Source organism: Hemitrygon akajei, chromosome 5, assembly GCF_048418815.1.
Source record: "Hemitrygon akajei chromosome 5, sHemAka1.3, whole genome shotgun sequence".
Classification (NCBI taxonomy): Eukaryota; Metazoa; Chordata; class Chondrichthyes; order Myliobatiformes; family Dasyatidae; genus Hemitrygon; species Hemitrygon akajei.
The window spans coordinates 84,338,652-84,362,329 of record NC_133128.1 but is presented as its reverse complement, the minus strand read 5'-3'; the positions used below and the strand labels follow the sequence as shown (position 1 = coordinate 84,362,329).

The window sequence follows — 23,678 nt, the reverse complement described above, 5'->3', positions numbered from 1 at the left end:
TTTCCAATTCAATAAAATAGATCTTCTAGCCATTAATGTAACAAATGCAATCAGTCGTTGAGATGAAGCGGATAGACGATTATTATCTATCATTGGTAAACCAAAAATTGCAGTAAAAGGATGCGGTTGGACATTGATATTTAAAACTCTTGAAATGATATTAAAAATATCTTTCCAATAATTTTGTAAACAAGGACAAGACCAAAACATATGAGTCAATGAAGCAACATCAGAATGACATCTGTCACAAGTTGAATTAACATAAGAATAAAATCGAGCAAGTTTATCTTTAGACATGTGAGCTCTATGTACAACCTTAAATTGTATTAGGGCATGTTTAGCACAAATAGAGGACGAATTTACCAATGACAAAATTTTTTCCCATTGCTCAATAGATATAGGACAATGCAATTCTTCTTGCCATTCCTTCTTAATTTTTTCTGATACATCTGGCTGTACACTCATAATCATATTATAAATGATAGCTACTAAACCCTTTTGACAAGGATTGAGGGCTAAAATTCTTTCTGTAATGTCCAATGGACATTCTTTCGAAAAAGACTTTAATTCATTATACAGAAAATTTCTGACTTGCAAATATCTTAAAAAAAATGGGTTTTAGGTAAATTATATTTATTAGATAGCTGTTCAAAGGATATAATGTTATCATCCAAAAACAGATCACGAAAACATGTTATACCTTTTGTTTTCCATAATAAAAAAGCTTGATCTATAGCTGAAGGCCGAAAGAAATAGTTAGATACTATAGGACATGACAGCATAAACTTAATCAAGCCAAAAAATTTACGAAATTGAAACCAAATTCGTAATGTATACTTGACTATGGGATTAGTTATCTGTTTATTCATTTTAACTAACGAAAAAGGAAGTGAAGATCCTAAGATTGAGATCAATGAAAAATCTTGCACAGATTTACATTCCAAATTTACCCATTGTGGGCAAGCAGCTGTAGTCGATTCTTGTGTCCAGAATATTAAATACCGTATGTTAACTGCCCAATAGTAAAATCTTAAGTTTGGTAGAGCCAAGCCGCCCTCCTTCTTAGGCTTCTGTAAATATTTTTTGCCTGGTCTAGAACAGTGCATTTCATTGTATGTTTAGATGTACAATTGACAAATAAAGCTAATCTTTATCTTTTATAAATTGATTTTGTCTTAACGTCTTTGTCAGCTTGTGATGAAAATAGAATGATCCTTCCAAGGCAGCGTATAGAAAGAATAATCCAGCAACAATAATAAGAATATTCAAACAAATGAGATGAGAGCAGTGGACCACATGGCCTCAGGAGCTTGCTTCACTGTTATATGAGATCAGATATTCTCTCTTATCCACGTTTCTTAGAAAAATAGAGGGCTATGGGTAATACTAGGTAATTTCTAAAGTAAGTACATGTTTGGCACAGCATTGTGGGCCGAAGGGCCTGTGTTGTGCTCTAGGTTTTCTATGTTTCTGCCAGTTTCCCCACTTCCCTTGAAGCTTTTATTATTGATGTCTATCAGTGTCTACCTGGAATGACCTCATGGATTGCATAGCCTTGATGTCTAGAGAATTCAAAGTTAAAAGTAGTTTATTATCAAAGAACATGTATGTCCCTGAATGCAGCCCTGAGATTCATTTTCTTGCTGGCATACTGAATAACTCCATAATAGAATGATAACCATAATAGAATCAATAAAAGACTGCACTAACTTAGGCGTTCAATCAAAAGACGACACACTGATCAAATGCAAAAAGAAAGAAATAATGTTAATAAATAAATAAACAATGAATATCAAGAAGATGAGGTAAAGAGTGTTTGAACGTGAGTCCATAAGAATGTTTCAATGAGGATAAAGTCATCGCTTTAGGCTCAAGATGGTTGAGGGGTAACAACTATCGAGTCTTTCACCATTCAATAGGTTTCAATGAGGTCACCCCTCATTTTTCTGAATTTAAGTGAGTAGAGGCCCAGAGCCAGCAAATGCTCCACATATGATGAGTCTTTCAATCCCAGAATCATTTTTGTGAAACCCCTTTGAACCTCTCTGATGTCAGCACATTGTTTCTTGGATAAACAGTCCAAAACTGCTCACAATACTCCAAGTACGCCCTCATCTGTGCTTTATAAAACCTCAACATTACATGCTTTTATGTTCTAATCCTCTCAAAATGAATGTTAACATTGCATTTGCCTTCCTCACCACTGACTCAACCTGCAAATGCCTGCATGAGGACTCCCAAGTCCCTTTGCACCTCTGTTTTTTGATTTGCTCTCCATTTAGAAAATAGTCTACACTTTTATTTCTTCTACCAAAGTGCATGACCACACACTTCATGACACTTTATTCTATCTGCCACTTCTTTGTCCATTCTATTTGCTGCACAAATCACTCTCTCACCTAGAGGGGGTCAGTTGTGCTGTGAGGATTACATTCCTTGACTTCTCTAGTGCCTTTAACACCATCCAGCCCAAGATCTTAAGGCACAAACTAACGGAGATGGGAGTAGACTCTCACATGGTGGATTGGATAGTGGACTACTTGACAGATAGGCCTCAGTATGTGCGGTTGGGAGACTGTAGGTCTGACACGGTGGTCAGCAGCACAGGGGCGCCGCAGGGAACCGTACTCTCTCCGGTCCTGTTCACCCTGTACACATCAGACTTCCAATATAACTCGGAGTCCTGCCATGTGCAGAAGTTTGCTGATGACACGGCCATAGTGGGGTGTGTCAGGAATGGACAGGAGGAGGAGTATAGGAAACTGATATAGGACTTTGTGATATGGTGCAACTCAAACTACCTGCGTCTCAATATCACCAAGACCAAGGAGATGGTGGTGGACTTTAGGAGATCTAGGCCTCATATGGAGCCAGTGATCATTAATGGAGAATGTGTGGAGCAGGTTAAGACCTACAAGTATCTGGGAGTACAGTTAGACGAGAAGCTAGACTGGACTGCCAACACAGATGCCTTGTGCAGGAAGGCACAGAGTCGACTGTACTTCCTAAGAAGGTTGGCGTCATTCAATGTCTGTAGTGAGATGCTGAAGATGTTCTATAGGTCAGTTGTGGAGAGCGCCCTCTTCTTTGTGGTGGCGTGTTGGGGAGGAAGCATTAAAAAGAGGGACGCCTCACGTCTTAATAAGCTGGTAAGGAAGGCGGGCTCTGTCGTGGGCAAAGTACTGGAGAGTTTAACATCGGTAGCTGAGCGAAGGGCACTGAGTAGGCTACGGTCAATTATGGATAACTCTGAACATCCTCTACATAGCACCATCCAGAGACAGAGAAGCAGTTTCAGCGACAGGTTACTTTCGATGCAATGCTCCTCAGACAGGATGAAGAGGTCAATACTCCCCAATGCCATTAGGCTTTACAATTCTACCGCCAGGACTTAAGAACTTTTTAAAAGCTATTATTAATGCTTTTTGAGATAGTGATTTAGATGCATATCATATTCTTTACTGAGTTAAGTATTGTATGTAATTAGTTTTGCTACAACAAGTGTATGGGACATTGGAAAAAAGTTGAATTTCCCCATGGGGATGAATAAAGTATCTATCTATATATCTATCTATTCTACCTAAGTCCTTCTGTAGTCTCTCTACTTCCTAATAACTACTTGCCCCTCCACCTATCTTCGTATAATCTCCAAACTTGGCTACAAAGCTATCAATCTGTCATCAAAATCATTGACATATAACATAAAAAGAAGCTTCTTAAAGCAATTCATTACTGTGGATGAAGTATTACTGGATGATCATCATTGAGGCACGTCAGCATGTTCTTCTTAGGCACCGGTATAATTGAAGACTGCCTGACGCAGGTGTTGCTTCAGACTGCCGAAGCAAGAGGTTAAAGATCTCAGTGAACACTTCAGCCATTTGATCAGTGCAGGTGTTTAGTACTTGGCCAGGTACCGTCTGGATCTGATGCTTTTCATGCGTCATCTTCTTGAAAGCTGCTCTCACGTTGGCTTCAGAGACTGAAATCGCAGGATCATCGGAGACTGGGAGTTTGTGATGGTTCCTCCGTGCTTAGGCAGTCAAAGTGAGCTTATCTGGAAGCAAAGTGCTGTTGTTGCTTACGTCACTTGATTTTAGTTTATAGGAGGTGATAGTATTCAAGCCCTGCAACAACTGTTGAGCATCCTTCGTTGATTCAAGTACAGTCCAGAATTGCCACTATGCCCGTGAGATGGCTTCAAATGGTTCAATTTAATATACAGCCTGAAATTCTTACACTGCACAGAGACATCCAAAAACAAGAAACCTCAAAGAATGTATGATATTAACATCAGAACCCCAAAGCCCCCTCCCACACACAAGCAGAAGCATCGACCCTCCCCCTCCTGCCACCTGCTCCAGCAGCAGCACCCCATGCAAGCAATATCAAAAGCTCTCAAAGAGACCCTGATTTAGAGGCCCATCAAAAACTCGGACTGGCCCTTTCTTACCAGCCAGAGATTTGTGTATCAAGTGCAGGGGCCTTCTTCCTGATGCCTGCTGTCCCGATGTTTCGGTCTCCTATGACGCTTTAGTCAATGAAATCGGCAAGGAACTGGGTCGTCTACGCGGGTCACTCCCCAAAGGTGTGTGTCTTCCAGGCTGCTCCTGAAGATATTGAAACGCCAGACTGCACGGCCAATGTAAAAACCCACTGCTTGCAAAGAACTGTAGTTTGACTTGTAGCTGTAGATCATGGACTGACAGAATCCCAGCCACCTTGAAAATAAATACATAAGAAAGGAAGAATAAACTGTTTTGTAGACGAACTGGAAGAAGTTGCCTGTGTCTATAAAAATGTCTGGTGCCATCTTTCTTGGGATTGTACCCGGACCTCTTGGACCATAAGTTATAGGAGCAGAATTAGGCCATTTTGCCCATTGAATCTGCTCCGCAGACTCCTGTAACTTTTTTATCACCGGACTTCTCTGACTTGGCCTTCAGTAAATTGAGGATCTCATGGCTCATCCAGGGTTTCTATTTTGTGAAGACTAAATGATTTTGTGGAGCCACACTCATCTACAACCATTTTAACAGTGTCCAAGATTTCACAACACTGTTGCTGAAACTGCTCTAAATGCATCTCTTGTTTTGAGCCTGTTCCTCTCCTAGTTCTAGTTTCTCCATTTGGAGACAATGTTTCAGCATTTACTGTCATGTTAAAGAGGACCCTCCCCCTTCGAATCATTGAGAGAGACTGTATGGAAATGCATCCTTCAGCTCACTGAACCCATGATGATTATTGAGCACCTTTTTTTGTAAGCTAATTCTGCTTAAGTCTGTTTTACTTCACATTCCCACCATCTCCAGATTGTGCCATTCATCTTCACAGTGGGTCAGTTTGCTGTGGTCAACTAATCTATGAGCTCTCACACTTTTGTGATGTGGGAGGAAGCTAGAGCACTCAGAATAAACCCCATGGTCATGGAGAACATGCAAACACCACACAGACAGCTCCAGAAGTTATTTTGAACCAGATTGCTTGAGTTATGAAGAAGCAGCTCTACTAAGATGCTGAAGTATATGGCCATTCCATTCAACATCTGCACATAGAGTAATTCCCTCATCTGGGAAAAAAATATTTTCTTCAAAGATACGGAGACCAAAACCATTATACCATTATGATACTGCAAAATACGTCATTGTAAAGCTGACATTGTTAATTTCTAAGCAATAACTAATTTGAAGTACTCACATCATCAGGGAAAGGGAAACCTTCAACTGATTCAGAGCACAGTGGCTCCAGTGAGACTATTCTCATTATTTGATGAGGTGTATCACTGTAATCCATGATTGAATCCTGCCTTAGTGCTGTTGCTGCAAGTTATAAAGGAATTTTGGCTGGATGGAGTGAAATATTTATTTGTTCAGTGCAGCAGCAGGTAGATAAATTCTGTACTCTCAATTCTTATTTCCCCTGTGGACATGGTTGATTACAATCTTGCTGGGCGCTGCTTTTTTCCTATGCAGTACCTTGTGGTCAAGGCTGATTTACTTCCCTTTCAGCTCTGGATTTGAGGGTGGCTAATGAGGTCAACAGAATACTTAGAAATTCTGCCACAAAACTTGGCTATGGGCTTGATGGGTTAGGTAGGTGATACACTCCTGCCGTTAGGCTAGGTGTGTGTCTTCCCAATGAAGGAACTTAAAAATTCTTGTTGCAATCCTAAATGCTTCTGGTTTGAAGGAGGGATTTCCATTAATTAGTAAGAATGTTAAGCATTTTCAAGAAGGTTTTGGGTTCTGCTGACATGTATATCCATTTGGACACTGGAGAAAATATTAATGAGATAAGGGAAACACCCACTAGTGCCTTTATATTGGTGATCCTGTGATAAGTTTGCATATCATTAAATATGACTCCTTGCCTGTTCAGTCTGTTCATTTAGACCTTCAAGCCTGATCCTAACATTTGCAATAATACTTAGTGCAAATGAAATGCACAATCTGTATAAGCAAGTATACAAGCAGTTGGGCAACAGCTTGCTTTCCATATCGTACTGTCCAGGCTTTTGTATCTAGACAGCTAGGACGCAGCATCGATGGCCAATCCTGACTGACAGAGGCCTCATTCACACACCTCACTTACAAGCAGTCGTCTCACATTTTTAATAAAAACCATGATTTTGAAAATAAAATTTATCCTTAATTCTCAAATGTGGTGAGATTTTGGTACAACATTTGGAAGTGTGTATATGTTGCTAATATATTTGCATTGTACAATAACTTATCGCCATGATTATGTTTTGAAATTTATTTTAATTTCATCTTCAGGGTTTGGTGTCATAAACATAAAACTGAACAGAAATTTGTTGAAGGTAATGTATTTTATACCTTGCCTTTTTACAGAAGGAAATTAACCTTAGTTGAAGTTTATCATAATATAGTTTCCATCATTTGACAAGCATCGGTATTTTCAAAATCTTAATAAAAGGCAGAAATTTAAGTCTGAGATGATCTTACAGATATCAAGATAGTGAGGAAAGTTGCCCAGTTCAACCTTCCTCCTAGTTTCTAATCTGCATATTGTACAGGGAAGATAAGAGTAAAGACAAATAATATTTACTTTCTGCATGAACTTGTTAGCTCAAGAGAAAAGAGCTACAAATAATTATAAACTGGTCAGTCTTTTCCTGAATTGAAATGTATATGGCAAGCCCTCAATGCCATAATAATTTGTAAGATGATACAGTAATTTTTATGACCACATTGGTGTGACAGAATCTTTGGTTAATGTTTTTATTTTGAAACTATTTTGAGATAATGTAAAAAGCTCCTATATTTCCAGTCTTGATCCATTGCAAATGTATTAAAACAATCAATGTAAATAGTTTTGAAGAATGTGCACGCAAAGCATTTGTGGGTTTTGATTTGGTTTCCTACATACATTTTTTGTTATTTTGTACAGCCAGCATTTGCATTTCTCTTTTACCTTTTTGCAGATACATTCTCGGGCTTGGGAATGTAGGCAGTTTAAGACTGACTTAGTTACTTTGAAGCTTCACTTAGTGTACTTGAATACAGTGTTCTAATGTACAATATGATGTTTTCAGTTGTTTACTTACATACAAATTCACTGCTTCATTTGGATCTTACTTCATATAGACTTCTGTATGAGGATGAATATTTCACCAAGCATGGTCTTAAACACTGAGGTCGATTGGTGTTACAAGTAGTTATCATGTGCGATTTCTTGCCATCAATTTAAAAGTGTGTAATGTTTGGTTCAGACAGCTCCTCTGAAAGTGCTGAAGATGTTCCAGATGCTGTTTGCCCTAGAGAAGAAGAGCTGGAACATCAAGAAGGGCAGAATGCCTGTGGGCAAAAGGTAGACCCCCAGGTTAGAAATAGGAAATTTCACATTTAAGAAGTTAAATCTTCACATGTGTAGCAGAATATTGACCGCTTTACCTGTGTACTTGCATACCATTAAGAATGATGTCCTATTTAATTTTCCATTAATTTGCATGTGAGCTTTTATCTTAACCTTAAAATGATTTTCATCTTGGTTTTAGTGTCTGACAAGTGCATTTGAGTGAATGTCATTTTCATTTTCCTCCAGATCTTTAGTTAAAAACTGATGCTCATTTCAAAGATAGAACATGTTTATTTTTCACAGGGACATTCTCCTTGCAGCCAGACCGAAATGCTTATGAACCACCAAGCTAAGAACAGCTCCAAGACTTGCTACTTGCAATATGCAGCTTCTACCAGCGCAAAGCTTATTAAATGTATTGATGAAGGAGTTGACAGGTATGAAAGCAATGTATTCATATGAATTAAATTACACAGAAAATTCAGCACTTATAATAAAGGTCTTTTTTGAAAGAAAAAGAAGGAAAAAAAAGAACCCCTACTAACTGAAAAAAAACCTCTACTAACTGAAATAAATAAAAACAAACAAAAAAAAACCCATTGGGAGCACAACCCTGGAGCAATACATCATACAAGCTTCCATAGAAAAAAATATCAATCCGCCAACTCAAATCCACTTAAAATAAAATTGGAAGGAAACCATATTAACTCAAATCAAATGATAGTAGCGGGCGAATGAACCCTACCTTTTCTCAAAATCAAATCGAGGATCGAAAGTTCAACTTCTGATTTTCTCCAAACTAAGGCATAACATCACCTGAGAGAACCATTGTATCAAAGTAGGAGCAGAAACATCTTTCCATTTCAACAAAATAGCCCTTCTGGCTAATAATGTAACAAATGCAATTACATGTTGGTTTAATGGAGAAATACCATGAATATATTGAGGGACTATACCAAATAAAACTGTCAATTTATTAGGTCGTAAATTAATTTTAAAACTTCAGAAATTGTAGAGAAAATAGACTTCCAAAAATGTTTCAGTACAGAACACGACCAAAACATATGTGTCAATGTAGTTGTTTCAGTTTTAAATCTGCCACACTGACTATCAACATTAGAAAACATTTTAGAATGTCTCTCCTTTGTTAAATAGTAACGATGTACAATTTTAAATTGTATTAGAGAGTGATTGGCACAGATCGAAGAAGAAGTTAACCAACTTCAAAATCTGCAACCGATCTTTTGTTATCAAGGTCATGTTAAGCTCTCTCTCCCAATCTTGCTTAATCTTAAATTAAGGTTAATGTGCTGTTGTAACAATAAATTATAAATTTTCCTAATAAAACCCTCCGCAAAAGGATTCATTTAAAAAATAATATCTAACAGGTTGGAATCTTGTATATATGGAAAATTACTTAAGTATTTTTGTAAGAAGTGTCTGACCTGAAGATATTGCAGGAAATGTGAATATGAGAGAGAATATTCAGCTACCAATTTCTCAAAAGACATCAATCGGCCATCCTGGAACAGATCCATGAAGGAATAAACCCCATTATTCCTCCAAAAAAGAAAAGTAGGATCACTTAATGAAGGTTTAAATAAATAATTTTGATAAATTAAACTAAACAGTTTAAATATTTTAAGATTAAACAAGTTACGAAACTGGAACCAAGTTCGTAATGACTGCTTAATCACAGGATATGAATTTAAATTAGTAATTTTGGCCAGTTGTATAGGTAAAGAAGCTCCTAATAATAAGGTTAATTGGAACTGTTTCACAGCATTCAATTCCAAATTAGCCCAAGGCGGTCATTCATCTCTTTCAGCCCAATATAACACAAAACACATATAACGTATATTGACAGTCCATTAATACATTCTTAAATTAGGCAAAGCAAGACCTCCATCTTTTTTAAATTTTTGTAAATGATATTTACCAATTCTTGGTCTTATTATTCTAAACAAAAGATGAAATAATAGAGTCAACCTGATCGAAAAACTTCTTAATTTTTTAAAAAAAGGGGATATTTTGAAATACATATAAAAATTTTGGTAAAATCATCATTTTAATTGCATGAATTCGGCTGACTAACGAAAGCGTAAGGGGATTCCATCTACAAAATAATTGCTTCATAAAATCCACTAAAGGAACTAAATTTGCTTCATAAAGGTCTTAAATAAAAAGTATTCTTAACACTTTATTTTCTCTTATTATTATTGATATATTGCTTAGCTTTGTTAATCAGTTATTTGCTAATTTAATTCTTTATTGTATATAATGACATATTGACTTAATGTATCTTTTTTGTTAATCTTCAATAATCATAAAAAAGATTTAAAATGAAAATAATATAGGTTGACATTTAAATGGCATATTGCCATATTATCAGGGATGTCATACTGCGGCTGAGATATTGGACCATTTGGGTACATGTGTGAGACTCTGTCATTTTACTTTGAAGAAGAGTTGGAGAGAGTTACATTATCTGTCCTTCACCTGATATCAGAACTATAAATTGGCACTTTAGTGTTGTCCAGATGTAGGCTTATTCCCACGTAATCTTTGGTCCTTACTAATCAGGAATCTTTTCAACATCCACTTTTAAATATACCCAATGACTTGGCCTCCACAACCATATTTGGCAATGAATTCCACAGATTCACTACCCTGTGGCTAAAGAAATTCTTCCTCATCTCTAGTCTAAAAGGACGTCCTACTCTGAGTCTTTAGAGTCTAAATTCTCCCACTATTTGAAACATCCTCTGCGTTCACTATATGTAGGTCTTTCAGATGATAAACCTTTGGTTTATCAGCTGACAAATAAACCTTAATTTTTAACTGGCAATACTTCTACAATGCACTAGTGTTAAGCTCTTGGCATTCCATCACAGGTTTTCTATAAGGAATATCCTACATATTTTCCTCTTAAATGCATACAAATTCCCTAGCTCAAGATCTTGTAGATCTTTCTTTCAGTGGAAATATTGTGATCCAGATACTCAGTTCTTTCCTTGAAATACCAGTAGTCTTTTATCAATTATCTTGGTTATATGTATGTACTTCATCTGACTTTTCTTTCAAAACATACCCCTCTAAAATGTGCTGTGATTCCATAAAACATTGGAGTAGAATTAGGCTGATTTATCAAATCATGACTGATTTATTCCATCTCAGTTCTTCTCCTGTCTTCTCCCCATAACCTTTGATGCAGTTTCTAATTAAGTACCAATCAACCTCTATTTTAAACATACCCAGTGACTTTGGCATGCTTGCAATGAAGTCCACAGATTCACCACTTTCTGATTAAAGAAATTCCTCCTCACCTCTGTTCTAAAGGGATGTCCTTCAATTCTGAGACTGTGCTTCTGGTCCTAGACTCTTCCATTCAGAGTTACCTTTGCTACCATTTTGTGCCGCACCTTTTGAAAAATCCTTGCTGATTTGCCCCATATTTTGTGGTGCTGCATGCCAGAGAGACTGCTTCTGAAAGATGCAACTGTTTTTTGTTGTATGGATTTATTTCTGTTTTGATGTCTAAATATGTTTATTTATTTATCTCCTTGTAAAAATGCCTTTTTTACAGTTTATATTGTAGAAGCCTCAGCAGTTATGAAGATGAAAGCGACGAGAAAGCTCTTGGATTAACTTCTGGTAGTTGCTTCCACGACAATGGAGATGAAGAAAATTGCAGTTATTCAAAAGATTACCTCAAACAGAAAATGACAAGCGAAACAAAAGATGGTAAAAAAAAATATGTTGAGTTAAATTGGTAAATTGTTATTTTTGTTGGAATTGCTAGCAACTGAACAATTTATTAAACCACTTAAAATATATATCTGGCAAACATGAGGAAATATGCAGATGCTGGAAATTCAAGCAACCCATGCAAAATGCTGGTGGAACGCAGCAGGCCAGGCAGCATCTATAGGGAGAAGCGCTTTTTACGTTTCAGGCCGCGACCCTTCGTGAGAAATATATATCTGATAGTTAATTGCCAAAGGACTGTAAATGAGATTTTGAAGCCTAATAAAATTTGATTTCTGTCGGTTTTTTTAAAAAGTAAATTTATAGTGGTTATGACATTGTAAGGCATAACCATTTCCTGCCATTCTTTATAATGGTGTTATATTTTTGGCATCATTTTGTGTACATGGTTTTGATTGACAGGTAGGTAAAGTGAGTGGTAAGGGTCTTTGTAATATATTTTCTCTGGACTGGCTGTATAGTCTGAGATGGTACTTAGTCTAGGACAAAGAATACATGCCATCAACTGATGATTTGATCTTTTCTCATTGTTTTTCTGGAAAAGGGAAAAATAGGGAGGTCAGTTCTAAATTGAGGGATTAAAATTGATGGAGTTTTGACTGGTTTCGATTTTTCTTGTCATTCCCTGCTTTTTAATTAGGAATTAAGCAGGATTTTGAAAAATCTTATTTGTTATACAAGTTTATAAAGTAAACAGTATAACACTACTGGCGCTTCATACGTGATGAGACCTGGGTGGTGGCAGGAGTTCAGTAGTCTTACAGCCTAAGGGAAGAAGTTGTTTCCCATTCTAACAGTTCTTATGCTAATGCTGTGGTGCCTCCTGACTGATGGTGGGGGGGTCAAAGAGATTGTTGGATAGATGGGTGGGATCACTGACAATGCTCGGGGCCCTGTATACTCAGTGCACCTGATACATATCTCTAATGAGTGGAAGAGAGACCCTGATGATCCTCGCAATCCTTTGTGGGGACTTGCAATCATGTACATTACAATTTCTGTATCAGACTATGATGCAACTGTTTAGGACACTCTTAATGGTGTTCAAGTTAAAAATTGGTTAAAACACTGGGGGGAGGCAGCTTCACTCACATCAGTCTCAGGAAATGGAGGTGCTGCGGTGCTTTTTTTGATCAAAGAGGTGGTGTTGAGGGACCAGATGAGATCGTTCATTATATGCGCTCCTGAAAACTTGGTGCTCCTATCTCCTCATGGAGGAGCCATGTATGTGCAGTGAGGAGTGGTCAGCCTGCATCTTTCTAAATTCCACTATCAACTCTTTGGTCTTGTCCATGTTGAGACTCTGGTTCTTGTGCTCACGCCATTCTACCAGCCACTCTACCTCCTCCTCTGTCAGCCATATCATCGTCATTGTTGATGAGATCAACCACTGTTGTGTCATCAACAAATTTGGTGATTTGGTTGAAACTGGATCTAGCAATGCAGTCATGCATCTGTGGCATGAATGACGGTGGGCTGAGCACGTAGCCCTGGAGCTAGAGATGTTTCTGCCAATACGGACTGACTGTGGTCTTTCTGTCCAGAAGTTCAGCCTTCCGTTACAGAGAGGGTGTTGAGATCCAACAAGGACAGTTAACCCCACCAGCTTCTGAGAGATGATTATATTAAACACCGAGTTGAAATCAATAAACAGCATCTTGGCATATGAGACACCATTTTCCAGATGGAACAGGACAGAATGGAGTGTAGGGGTGAAGATGTTATCAGTGGACTGACTTGAGTGATAAGCGAAATGGAAAGGGTCCAATGAAGCAGGAAGATGGTATTTAAAGTGGTCCCTACCCAGCCGCTCGAAGCACTTTATTATTGTTGAGGTCAGTGCCACTGGACAACAGTTGCTGGGGCAGGTACTGTAGTCCTTTTGGGCACCGGGCTGGTGGTGGCTGCCTGAAACCTGACGGCACAGTGGACTGTTCAGGAGAGACGGTGAAGGTATCTGTTAGAACCTTGGATATCAGTCCCTCAGCAAATGACCAGATGTATTATCAAGCCTCACGGCTTTACATGCTTGACCCTGGCTAGGGTTTTTCTCATGTCATCTGTGGCCAGACAGAGTAGTCTGCTTCTTGAGGGGGAGAAGTGGGGCACATCGTTCTGTGCATCAAACTGAGCATTAAAAATCTTTCTGCCTATCAGGCAGAGAAGTGCAGAGTGGACTTGTCCACTTCTCTATGTAGTCAGTCACAGATCTCACATATTCATCGATGTTCCCTAAACATGTTTCATTCTTCATTTTCAAAACAGTACTTTTATGCAGAGCAATCATAAACACAAGAAAATCTGCAGATGCTAGAAATCCAAAGCAACACATGCAAAATGCTGGAGGAACTCAGCAGGCCAGGCAGCATCTATGGGCCAATATACAATCTCTGGGCCAGGATCCTCCTTCAGGACTGAAGTGGAAGAGGGAAGATGTCCAAATACAAAGGTGGAGGGAGGGGATGAAAGTCTCTGGTCTGGTCTTTATCTCCCTTTGAACTGGTTTGGCATGTTTAATCAGTGGTTCAGTGGGCGGTATGCAGGAATTAAGATAACAGATAAGTGGTCTCCATTATCTCCCCTTAGCTATGACAGCCTTAAGGAACTGTTCACTGCTTTATTTATCATACAGGTGGTTTTTCTGTCAAGGTGACTGCTGGTATGAGTTCAATGTTGTCATAATTTTCAAACAATGCTATTGTAATTTTATCCTCTGCACTCCTTGGACAATGGAGTATGTTTAGAACTTTTACCTTTGGACTGAAGCTAGGCTGTTTGCATTACTTGTAACTGAGACATTGTGTATGCAATTACATCATGACTATTTTTCCATGCAAATTTGATCCTTCGGGTGCCAATTGTAAAATGACATAATATTATTTTAATTTTAAAAAAAACTACTCAGGTTGACTTCGGTAGAGCAGACAGTTTTAATCAAAAAGATAAGTTGTTCCTTTAGGCCTGAAGTAGGAGTATATATTATTTTTTAGGCTGTGACATCTAATTTTAGATATTTCTTTATTTATCAATACTCATTCGTATTTTCAATACAGAGTAAATTATCATTTTTTCAATTCTTGGGAATATTTTAATTCATATTTCTTTTTGTATTTTCTCCTTTGCAAACCAGAATCATCTCTAAATCTTCACTATACTCCTTTCAACATCAATATATCTTCTGTAGGGTGTTGTGTTGAGAACTATTCATAGTACAACTTGCATCTGGAGGATGAAAGTACAAAATATTACGGAATTCTATTTCAGAGCCCATTTGAGTTCTTCCAGCATATTGTTTGTTGCTATAGCTTTCCAATAGATTTTTTGATTATTTCCTCTGTTTTATTTTCACAAAAAAAACCCATTTTAATATGTGGGTATCACCAGTGACACCAGCATTTATTCCCCATCCTTATTTTCTACACAAAGATGGTAACTTGAACCAGTTCAGTCCCTGTGACACACTCTCATCACATGTTCAGGTTGGGAGGACCAGAATTTTCATCACGTATTGGCATAACAGCATGTTTTCAAGTCAAGGTAGTGTACAACTGAAAGAAGAATGTGGAAGTGGTGATGTTTTGATGGGTCTTCTTGCTCCTGGCCTGAGTTAGGCAGGCACTACCAGTGATTTTCCCCGGTAATGCTCCCCACCTACACCTCTACTGCATTAGTGCTGCTTCGTGTACCCATACCGAGCTTGTCAATTTTATCAACTTTGCCTCCAATTTCCACCCTGCCCTTAAATTCACTTGGTCCATTTCTGCCACCTCCCACCTCTTCCTCGATCTGTCTCCATCTCTGGAGACAGACTGCCGACCAACATCTTTTATAAACTTGGCTAATCCCACAGCTATCTTGACTAAGTCTTTTTCCAGCTTATCTCTTATAAAATTGCCTTTTCCTTTTCTCAGTTCCTTCGTCTCCGCTGCATGAAACTTTCCCAGGATGAGATTTTCTTTTGCAGCATATCAGAGATGTCCTTCTCCTTCAAGGAACAGGGTTTCTCTTCCTCCACCATTGATGCTGCCCTCACCTGCATCTCCTTTGTTTCCTGGACATTTGCGCTCATCCATCTTCCTGTGTCTTAATAGTAATAAGGGTGCTCTTGGTCTTACCTACCACCCCATGAGTATCCACACTCAACACCTCATTCTTCGCAACTTCTGCCATCACTGAAGGGATCCTGCTACCAAACACATCTTTACCTCTCCTTCCGACACCATACTCTACAAGATTCCCATGTCCATTTGACCCACCCATTCCTCTCTAAACTCTCTCCCAGCACTCATTCCTACAAGTGGCCTAAGTGCTGCACCTGACTATTCGCCACCTCTTCCACCTCCATCCAGGGCCCCAGACAGTCCTTCCAGGTGAGGCAACACTTCACCTACAAATCTGCTGGGGTTGTCTATTGTATCCAGTGCTCTCAATGCAGCCTCCTCTACATTGGTGAGACTCGTAAATTCAGAGACCACATTGTCAAGAAACTCTGCTCCAACTGCCAAAAGTGGAACTTAATGATTGGCCCACCATTTTATTTCTGATTCCCATTCCTGTTCAATTATGTTGGTCGATGGCCTCCTCTTATGCCATAATGCGGTCACTCTCAGGGTAGAGGAGCAACACCTTATATTCTCTCTGGGTAGCCTCCAACCTGACAGCATGAATATCGATTCTTCCTTCGGGTAAAAAAAAATCTCCTACCCCCTCCCCTCTTCTTCTATTCCCCTCTCTAGCCTTTTAACTCTTTTCACATGCCTATCACTTCCCCGGGGTCTCCTCCTCCCTCCCTTTATCCTATGGTCCACCCTCCTCTCCAATCAGATTCCTTCCTCTCCAGCCCTTTACTTTTCCCACCAACCTGGCTTCATCTGTCATCTTCTAGCTATTCTACTTCCACCTTTTCTTTATTCTGGCATCTTCCCCTTTTCAGTCCTAAAAAGGGGCCTCGGCCCAAAATGTTGACAGTTTGTTCATCTCCATGGATGCTGTCTGGCCTGCTGAGTTACTGGTACTCCAGCATTTTGTGTATGTTGCTTTGGATTTTTAGCATATGCAGAATTTCTTGTGTTTATGATACTATTGTGGTGAACTACATATACCTGTCTGGACACGCCCCCTGCTGACTGCTCCTGTGGCCCCTCCCACTGATCGTGGCTCCTCCCACAGACCCCGGTATAAAGGCGATTGAGGCCTGAGCCCGGTCCTCAATCTCCAGGATGTAGCATGGTGGTCAATTGCTGCTTGTTCTTTCTTCCAGTCAATAAAAGCCGATATCTCGTCTTCACGTCTCAGAAAGTTATTGATGGTGCATCAACTATTAAATACCATGGAAGTCTCTGCACTTGTTTTATTTATGTTAGAGTTATTTGTTTCAGGCATGAATTTTGTTTGCTGTTTGTTGCCTATGTCATTCTGAAAGTGGGTGTGGAGAACGTTGTTATCTGAGGAGTTTCTCGCATAACTGAAAACAGTGCCGTTATCAGCGAGCACGTCCACGTCGTCTAACATTTAAGTTCTGACCATTTATAAAGTATTCTCTTTTCTTTTTGGGTTAACATTAACATTTGGGTTGAGTGCAAGTGTCAATGCAAAGGCAAGAATTATTGCTTATCTGTAATTCGTCTTGAAAAAGATGAAGGTGAGTTGTTTCCTTAATAATTGTAGCCGTACCTATGATGTCCCTTTTGTGTTAGTGTTGATAGGGAACTCCCATATTTAGAGCTGGCATTTGCAATTTTGTGCATTAACTACTTATTAATGTGTTTGTAATTTAATATGAAATTACATTTCTCAATTGTTCATGAATTCATTTCAGATTTCCATCGCTTAGTTTTCCATTTCCAAATTCTCAGGTTCTAACAACAGGAATTCCAATGAAGAGGCAAGTATCTTTGAAAAAGATCATCTGGAGCTCAGAGATGTGAACACTGAGAAAGTTAAAGAGAGTAGAGCAGAGCTATTGCAGGTAATATGCAAAAGTCGTACTTGTTTCATTATGCTGTGGCAAAATGTCTCGTGTAACTTTGAGCATAGAATTTCATTGTTATTCCCAAGCATTTACTATTTCATGCATTTTTTTAGTTTATGGTTTTGTTTTGTCCCTTTTACATTAGATTTTTATGACCCATGTAATTATTTTATAGTCTTGAATATTGCTGTAATCTACAAAAAGCTCAGTTATAGTAACCTGTTAAAAATGCATCCAGTCTCACTTTTGCCCCTTTTCTTTCTTTCTGTCAAAACAGATTGCTTTGGGTTTTACAGAATTGTATCTGCTTTCAGCTTTGGGTCATGGGAAAAGAGTAAAGTACACAGACCTATTGGGTTATTGGTCTGTTTCTGTGATATTAATTTTTACCATGGAAAAGAATATGAAGACTTCAAAACTTGAGATAGTTAGTGGGCTTGTTTAGCGGATAGTCTGCATTGTAGCAGAGGTGCTAGACATCTTTAAAAAAAAAAATGAAGGCATATAAATCCCCAGGACTTGAGCTGGAATACTCCAAACAATGTGGGAAGTTAGAGAAGAAACTGCAGAAGCCCTGTCTGAGATTTATTCATTGTCATTAGTCACAAGTGGTTGACTGGAATGTGGCTAATGTTGAGCTTTTATTTAAGGACAACAAAGAAAACCATGAGAGCTATAGACCAGTAAACCTAAAATCTGTGGTAGGCAAATCACTGGAGCGCATTCAGAGGAGAAGATATATGTGCACTTGGAAAGATGGGTTGATTAGGGATGGTCTGTGTGGCTTTGTGTGTGGGAGAAGATGTACCAAAATTTGAGTATTTTTGAGGAAGTCACCAAGGAGATCGATGAAGGAAGGGTAGTGGACGTAGTCCATATGGACTTCAGTATCTGTACTACAGATACCTCAGGTACTTCAGTACCTACAAGTATCTGGGAGTACAGTTAGACGAGAAGCTAGACTGGACTGCCAACACAGATGCCTTGTGCAGGAAGGCACAGAGTCGACTGTACTTCCTTAGAAGGTTGGCGTCATTCAATGTCTGCAGTGAGATGCTGAAGATGTTCTATAGGTCAGTTGTTGAGAGCGCCCTCTTCTTTGTGGTGGCGTGTTGGGGAGGAAGCATTAAGAAGAGGGACGCCTCACGTCTTAATAAGCTGGTAAGGAAGGCGGGCTCTGTCGTGGGCAAAGTACTGGAGAGTTTAACATCGGTAGCTGAGCGAAGGGCGCTGAGTAGGCTACGGTCAATTATGGAAAACCCTGAACATCCTCTACATAGCACCATCCAGAGACAGAGAAGCAGTTTCAGCGACAGGTTACTATCGATGCAATGCTCCTCAGACAGGATGAAGAGGTCAATACTCCCCAATGCCATTAGGCTTTACAATTCAACTGCCAGGACTTAAGAACTTTTTTTTTAAAGCTATTATTAATGCTTTTTGAGTTAGTGATTTAGATGCATATCATATTATTACTGAGTTAAGTTTTGTATGTAATTAGTTTTTGCTACAGCAAGTGTATGGGACATTGGAAAAAATGTTGAATTTCCCCATGGGGATGAATAAAGTATCTATCTATCTCTCTCTCTCTCTCTCTCTCTCTCTCTCTCTCTCTCTCTCTCTCTCTCTCTCTCTCTCTCTCTCTCTCTCTCTCTCTCTCTCTCCCTCTCTCCCTCTCTCCCTCTCTCCCTCTCTCCCTCTCTCCCTCTCTCCCTCTCTCCCTCTCTCCCTCTCTCCCTCTCTCCCTCTCTCCCTCTCTCCCTCTCTCCCTCTCTCCCTCTCTCCCTCTCTCCCTCTCTCCCTCTCTCCCTCTCTCCCTCTCTCCCTCTCTCCCTCTCTCCCTCTCTCCCTCTCTCCCTCTCTCTCTCCCTCTCTCCCTCTCCCTCCCTCCCCCCTTTAGTAAGGTTCTACCTGGTAGGGAAGTTAGATTACTTGGGACCCAGCAAGAGCTGGCTAATTGGACACATAATTGACATGACAATAGGAAGCAGAGGGTGATGGTGGATGGTTGATTTTTTTTTGTCTGGAGGCCTATAACTTGTGGAATGTGTCAGTGTTAGGCCCATTATCATTTGTCATCTATATCAAAAATTTGGATGAGAAAGTACAAGGCATGTTTAGTACATTTGCAGATGACAGTCGTAGACAGTGAAGATTATCAAGAATTACAGCAGGACATGATCAGTTGGTCGAGGAATAGCAAATGGTGTTTAATCTGCATACTGTGAGATATTGCATTTTGGGAAGACAAATCAGGGACAAACTTTCAGGGGCGCTGCAGTTCATGCTCAGTGTGTTATGTTTACTTTTCTGTTGTTTGCACTACCGTAGATTCCGGATTTTAAGCCGCTACTTTTTTCCCACATTTTGAACAGCTTTGAACTTTGCGGCCAATAATCCGATGCGGCTAATGCAAGGTTTTTTTCATGCCGCCTCGTAAACATTTTGCCTCGTAACAGTAGACCAATAAAATTGATGAGTAGTTCACAGAGGTCCAATGAAATTGTACGATAAATCAAGCGCACTTTCACAATTAAATTATTGTAAATCAGTCATTTGTACTCACCCTCATCAACATGGAAAACACTCGAAGCATTGTGCTACCTACCCTCTTAGTTTAAACTATATTTGTTTTCTGTACTACATCGCGGGATGCTATGACGACACACCCGGTTTCGCGGCGTCTTGTGGGAAAATGCCGTTTGCGATGAAACGGAAAGGAGGGGGTCGAGCGGCGGAGCGGCTTTGGATCCGAGCGAAATCTGCTTTTAAATGCCGTTTGCGATGAAACGGAAAGGAGGGGGGGGAGCGGATTCCGCGAGCGGCTTTGGATCCGAGCGAACTCTGCTTTTAAGTTAAAGGTATCAATAACTTTTCCTGGTAGGCTGCAGTATATATATTTTTTACCAGTCGTTAGGAGATATTGGAATGTTGTTCAGTAAAGAAGTATACGCAACGTATATTTAAAAGTAGCCGCGTACGGGCACGGTTCGAAAAAAAGCATTTGCAATATGTATTTGTTTTTGTTACCATATGGATTTAATTAAAAGTTAAAAAAATCCTCACGTGTAATATCTTTCTGTGTAAATATCTCATATTACAACGTGGGACACCTGCGGCCGAAAATCCGGTGCGGCCTAAAATCCGGTGCGGCCTTTACATTTAAAAAAATGATTTTATTTCTAAAATTAGTGCCAGCGGCTAAAAATCAGGTGCGCTCTGTAGTCCGGAATCTACGGTACTTGTTCTTTTTTCACACAGTGGGTGTTTGATGGTCTTTGTGTTTTTTCTTGTGGAGTCTATTGTGTTTCTTTGATTTGCAGCTGTCTGCAAGTAGACAAATCTCAAGGTTGAATGTGATTAGATAGTGAGGACACTCAGTCCTCGTTTATTGTCATTTAGTAATGCATGCATTAAGAAATGATACAATGTTCCTCCAGTATATCACAGAAACACAAGACAGACCAAGACTAATTGACAAAAACCACATAATTTAACATATAGTTACAACAGTGCAAAGCAATTCCATATTTGATAAAGAGCAGACCATGGGCACAGTTTAAAAAAAGTCTCAAAGTCCCCGTTAGCCCATCATCTCACGCATACGGTAGAAGGAAGAAAAACTCTTCCTGCCATGAACCTCCAGCGCCGCAAACTTGCCATGTGTCGTGGTTTCTCGTGCCCCACAAATGACCAAGAGACGCAGAAGATTCTTCAAGAAGGGTTAAACTTTAATTTGCAAATCAAAGCTGAGACAGTCATTGAACTAGTCGCTGATTGCCCACCGATCCTCGGACACAGCATTTTTTATAGCAATCTCCTGGTCCAGTTGCATTAGCATATGTAATCGGTCTATAGTTGCGTATCACACGTACCACACGTACATCTTGCCACCATTGTTTCTACCAATTGACTTAATCATGCTCTAATCTACATCTTTTAGCTACCTCTCATTAACACACCATTGTCTTCTACATTCTTAGGATTTCGTGACTTAATCATGCTCTAATCTACATCTCTTAGCTACCTCTCATTAACACACCATTGTCTTCTACATTTTTAGGATTTCATTCTCCTACTAAATTGGGTACATGCATAGCAAATAGCAAGTTTAAAAATTATACTTTTATACTCCAATATATCCCCCCTTTGAAAAGCCCCAATAAACTCAAGCACTTATTCCCAAATCTCGGGTTAAACTATAATTTTCTGCGTCAAGACCTCAAAGTATTCTCTCCCTGTTACCCTGGGCCGCTGAGCCAAAAACCTGTCCCTCTGTATCTGAGACAGGGAAAAAGACTCAGCAGCCTTTACAATCTACTCCCACACTGTCGTTTTGCTCTTGTTCATCCTGCAGGTGTTGTAAGCTGTAACGATACATTTTCGGTGTTTCTTTCTCCACTAAGCTTGTTTCAGTAATTGCTACGAGCATTGGAAATTGTTTGGTTGCAGCACGCACTACAAGAGATTTGAGACAAGGAAGAAAACAGCACAGCACAAACGCACAGCTCAACAATATAATACTGACAGTTATTGCTATTTTAGTCAGCCATGCTCCCCATCCTCCGAGTCTACTTTCCAACCAATCAAAGAACTGATGTTCAAATCCTGCATTCTGTTTGACCTCCGCCCGCAGATTCTTTAATTTATTCATTGCTCTGGTGAAAGACCCTTCTGGGCTAGTATTGTTCGGTATGAAAGTGCAGCATTGTTCTCCAAACATTACACACACCCCCTTTTTCTGCCAAAAGCCAATCCAGTACCTGTCTGTTTTGCCATGCCATCCTGCTAGTTGCATCCAGCTGTTGCCCCAAGGCCTCCAGTGCATCATTGGTGTAGTTGATGAATCTTTGTTGATTGTAGTATATATAGTTTATCCATTCAATATTTTTGCTTACCCCTATCACAGGTATGATAGCTTCCCAGTGAGCATCTCATGCGGTGTCAGGCATGTCACTCAATTAGTTTGCATGCGGTAACTCATCAATGCTAACGGTAAAGCATCGACCCAATTTGTGTCTGCACAAATTTTGTTTAGTTTGGCTTTCAGGGTTCCATTAATTCTCTCTACCATGCCCTGCGACTGAGGGTGGTAAACACATCCAGATCTTTGCTTTATTCTCAGCGCCTGTAGTACCAGTTTGACCACTTTCTGGATAAAAGCTGAACCATTGTCTGAGCTAACTTCTGTAAGTATTCCAAACCTTGGGATGACTTCATTTGTCAGGAATTTTACCACTGTCTTTGCCCCTTGATCTCTTGAAGGTACCGCCTCCACCCATCTGCTAAATCGATCAATTACTACCAGCATGTATCTTTTCCCTCTCACTGTCTTTATCACGTCTACGTAATCGATCACTAGATGTTTAAATGGTTCTTCGGGTACAGGAATGTGACCTATTGGGGTTGTAATTCCCTTCCGAACATTATTCTGTGCGCATACCTTGCACTGTGACAAGACAAAGTCCACTGAAGCCTGCAAATAAGGTGACCAAAAACCATTCTTCTTTATTTTCTTTATCACTTCCCCCCTTGCACAATGGTCCATCCCATGTGCTTCTGAAATCAGAATCGTCAGTAGAGGGGCGGGTGCTACTAACAACCCGTCTTCCGTGCTCCACAAGCCTTCCGGGTTCTGCTTGGCCCCCCTTTTTCTCCAGATTGTCTGTTCTGCCAAAGTTGCCTTATCTTGTATTTCAATTAGGTCCTCTACCTCAGGTTCTGGAGTTAGGCTTACCTGGGGGGCAATGACAGCTGATGTACATCCAGACGCTTTTCTGGCTGCCTCGTCCGCAGCTTGATTTCCCTTTGTTATTACATCATTTCCCTTTTTATGTGCCTGGCATTTTACAATAGCCAATGCTTTAGGTTTCATTATGGCTTTTATTAAGTCTAGAATTTGCTGACAATGTTGTATGGGATCTCCGCTACTTTTTTAAAAACCTCTCTGCTTCCACACTGCCCCGAACAAATGGCATACTCCATGAGCATATGCCGAATCAGTATAGATGTCTACTTTCTCACCTTCCATCATTTCACATGCAGCTGTCAGGGCTTTGATTTCTGCTAGTTGGGCGGAACACGGTTGGGGACATGGCTCCATCCTAATAATCTTATAGCT

The 23,678-nt window shown here is 39.6% G+C and overlaps 1 protein-coding gene across 2 annotated transcripts in view; it reads left to right on the top strand.

Moving 5' to 3' along the window:
• Window positions 1–23,678, top strand: part of LOC140727933 (histone-lysine N-methyltransferase SETDB2-like) — a 107,937-nt gene that overhangs the window by 16,005 nt on the left and 68,254 nt on the right. The window contains exons 5-9 of one of the 2 annotated variants that reach the window (XM_073045922.1): window positions 6,777–6,820; window positions 7,733–7,842; window positions 8,122–8,255; window positions 11,405–11,562; window positions 17,442–17,554. In XM_073045922.1, coding sequence (XP_072902023.1) covers window positions 6,777–6,820; window positions 7,733–7,842; window positions 8,122–8,255; window positions 11,405–11,562; window positions 17,442–17,554 — 559 coding nt within the window. The remainder of the gene's footprint in view (window positions 1–6,776; window positions 6,821–7,732; window positions 7,843–8,121; window positions 8,256–11,404; window positions 11,563–17,441; window positions 17,555–23,678) is intronic. The other variant, XM_073045923.1, reaches the window with a different exon arrangement.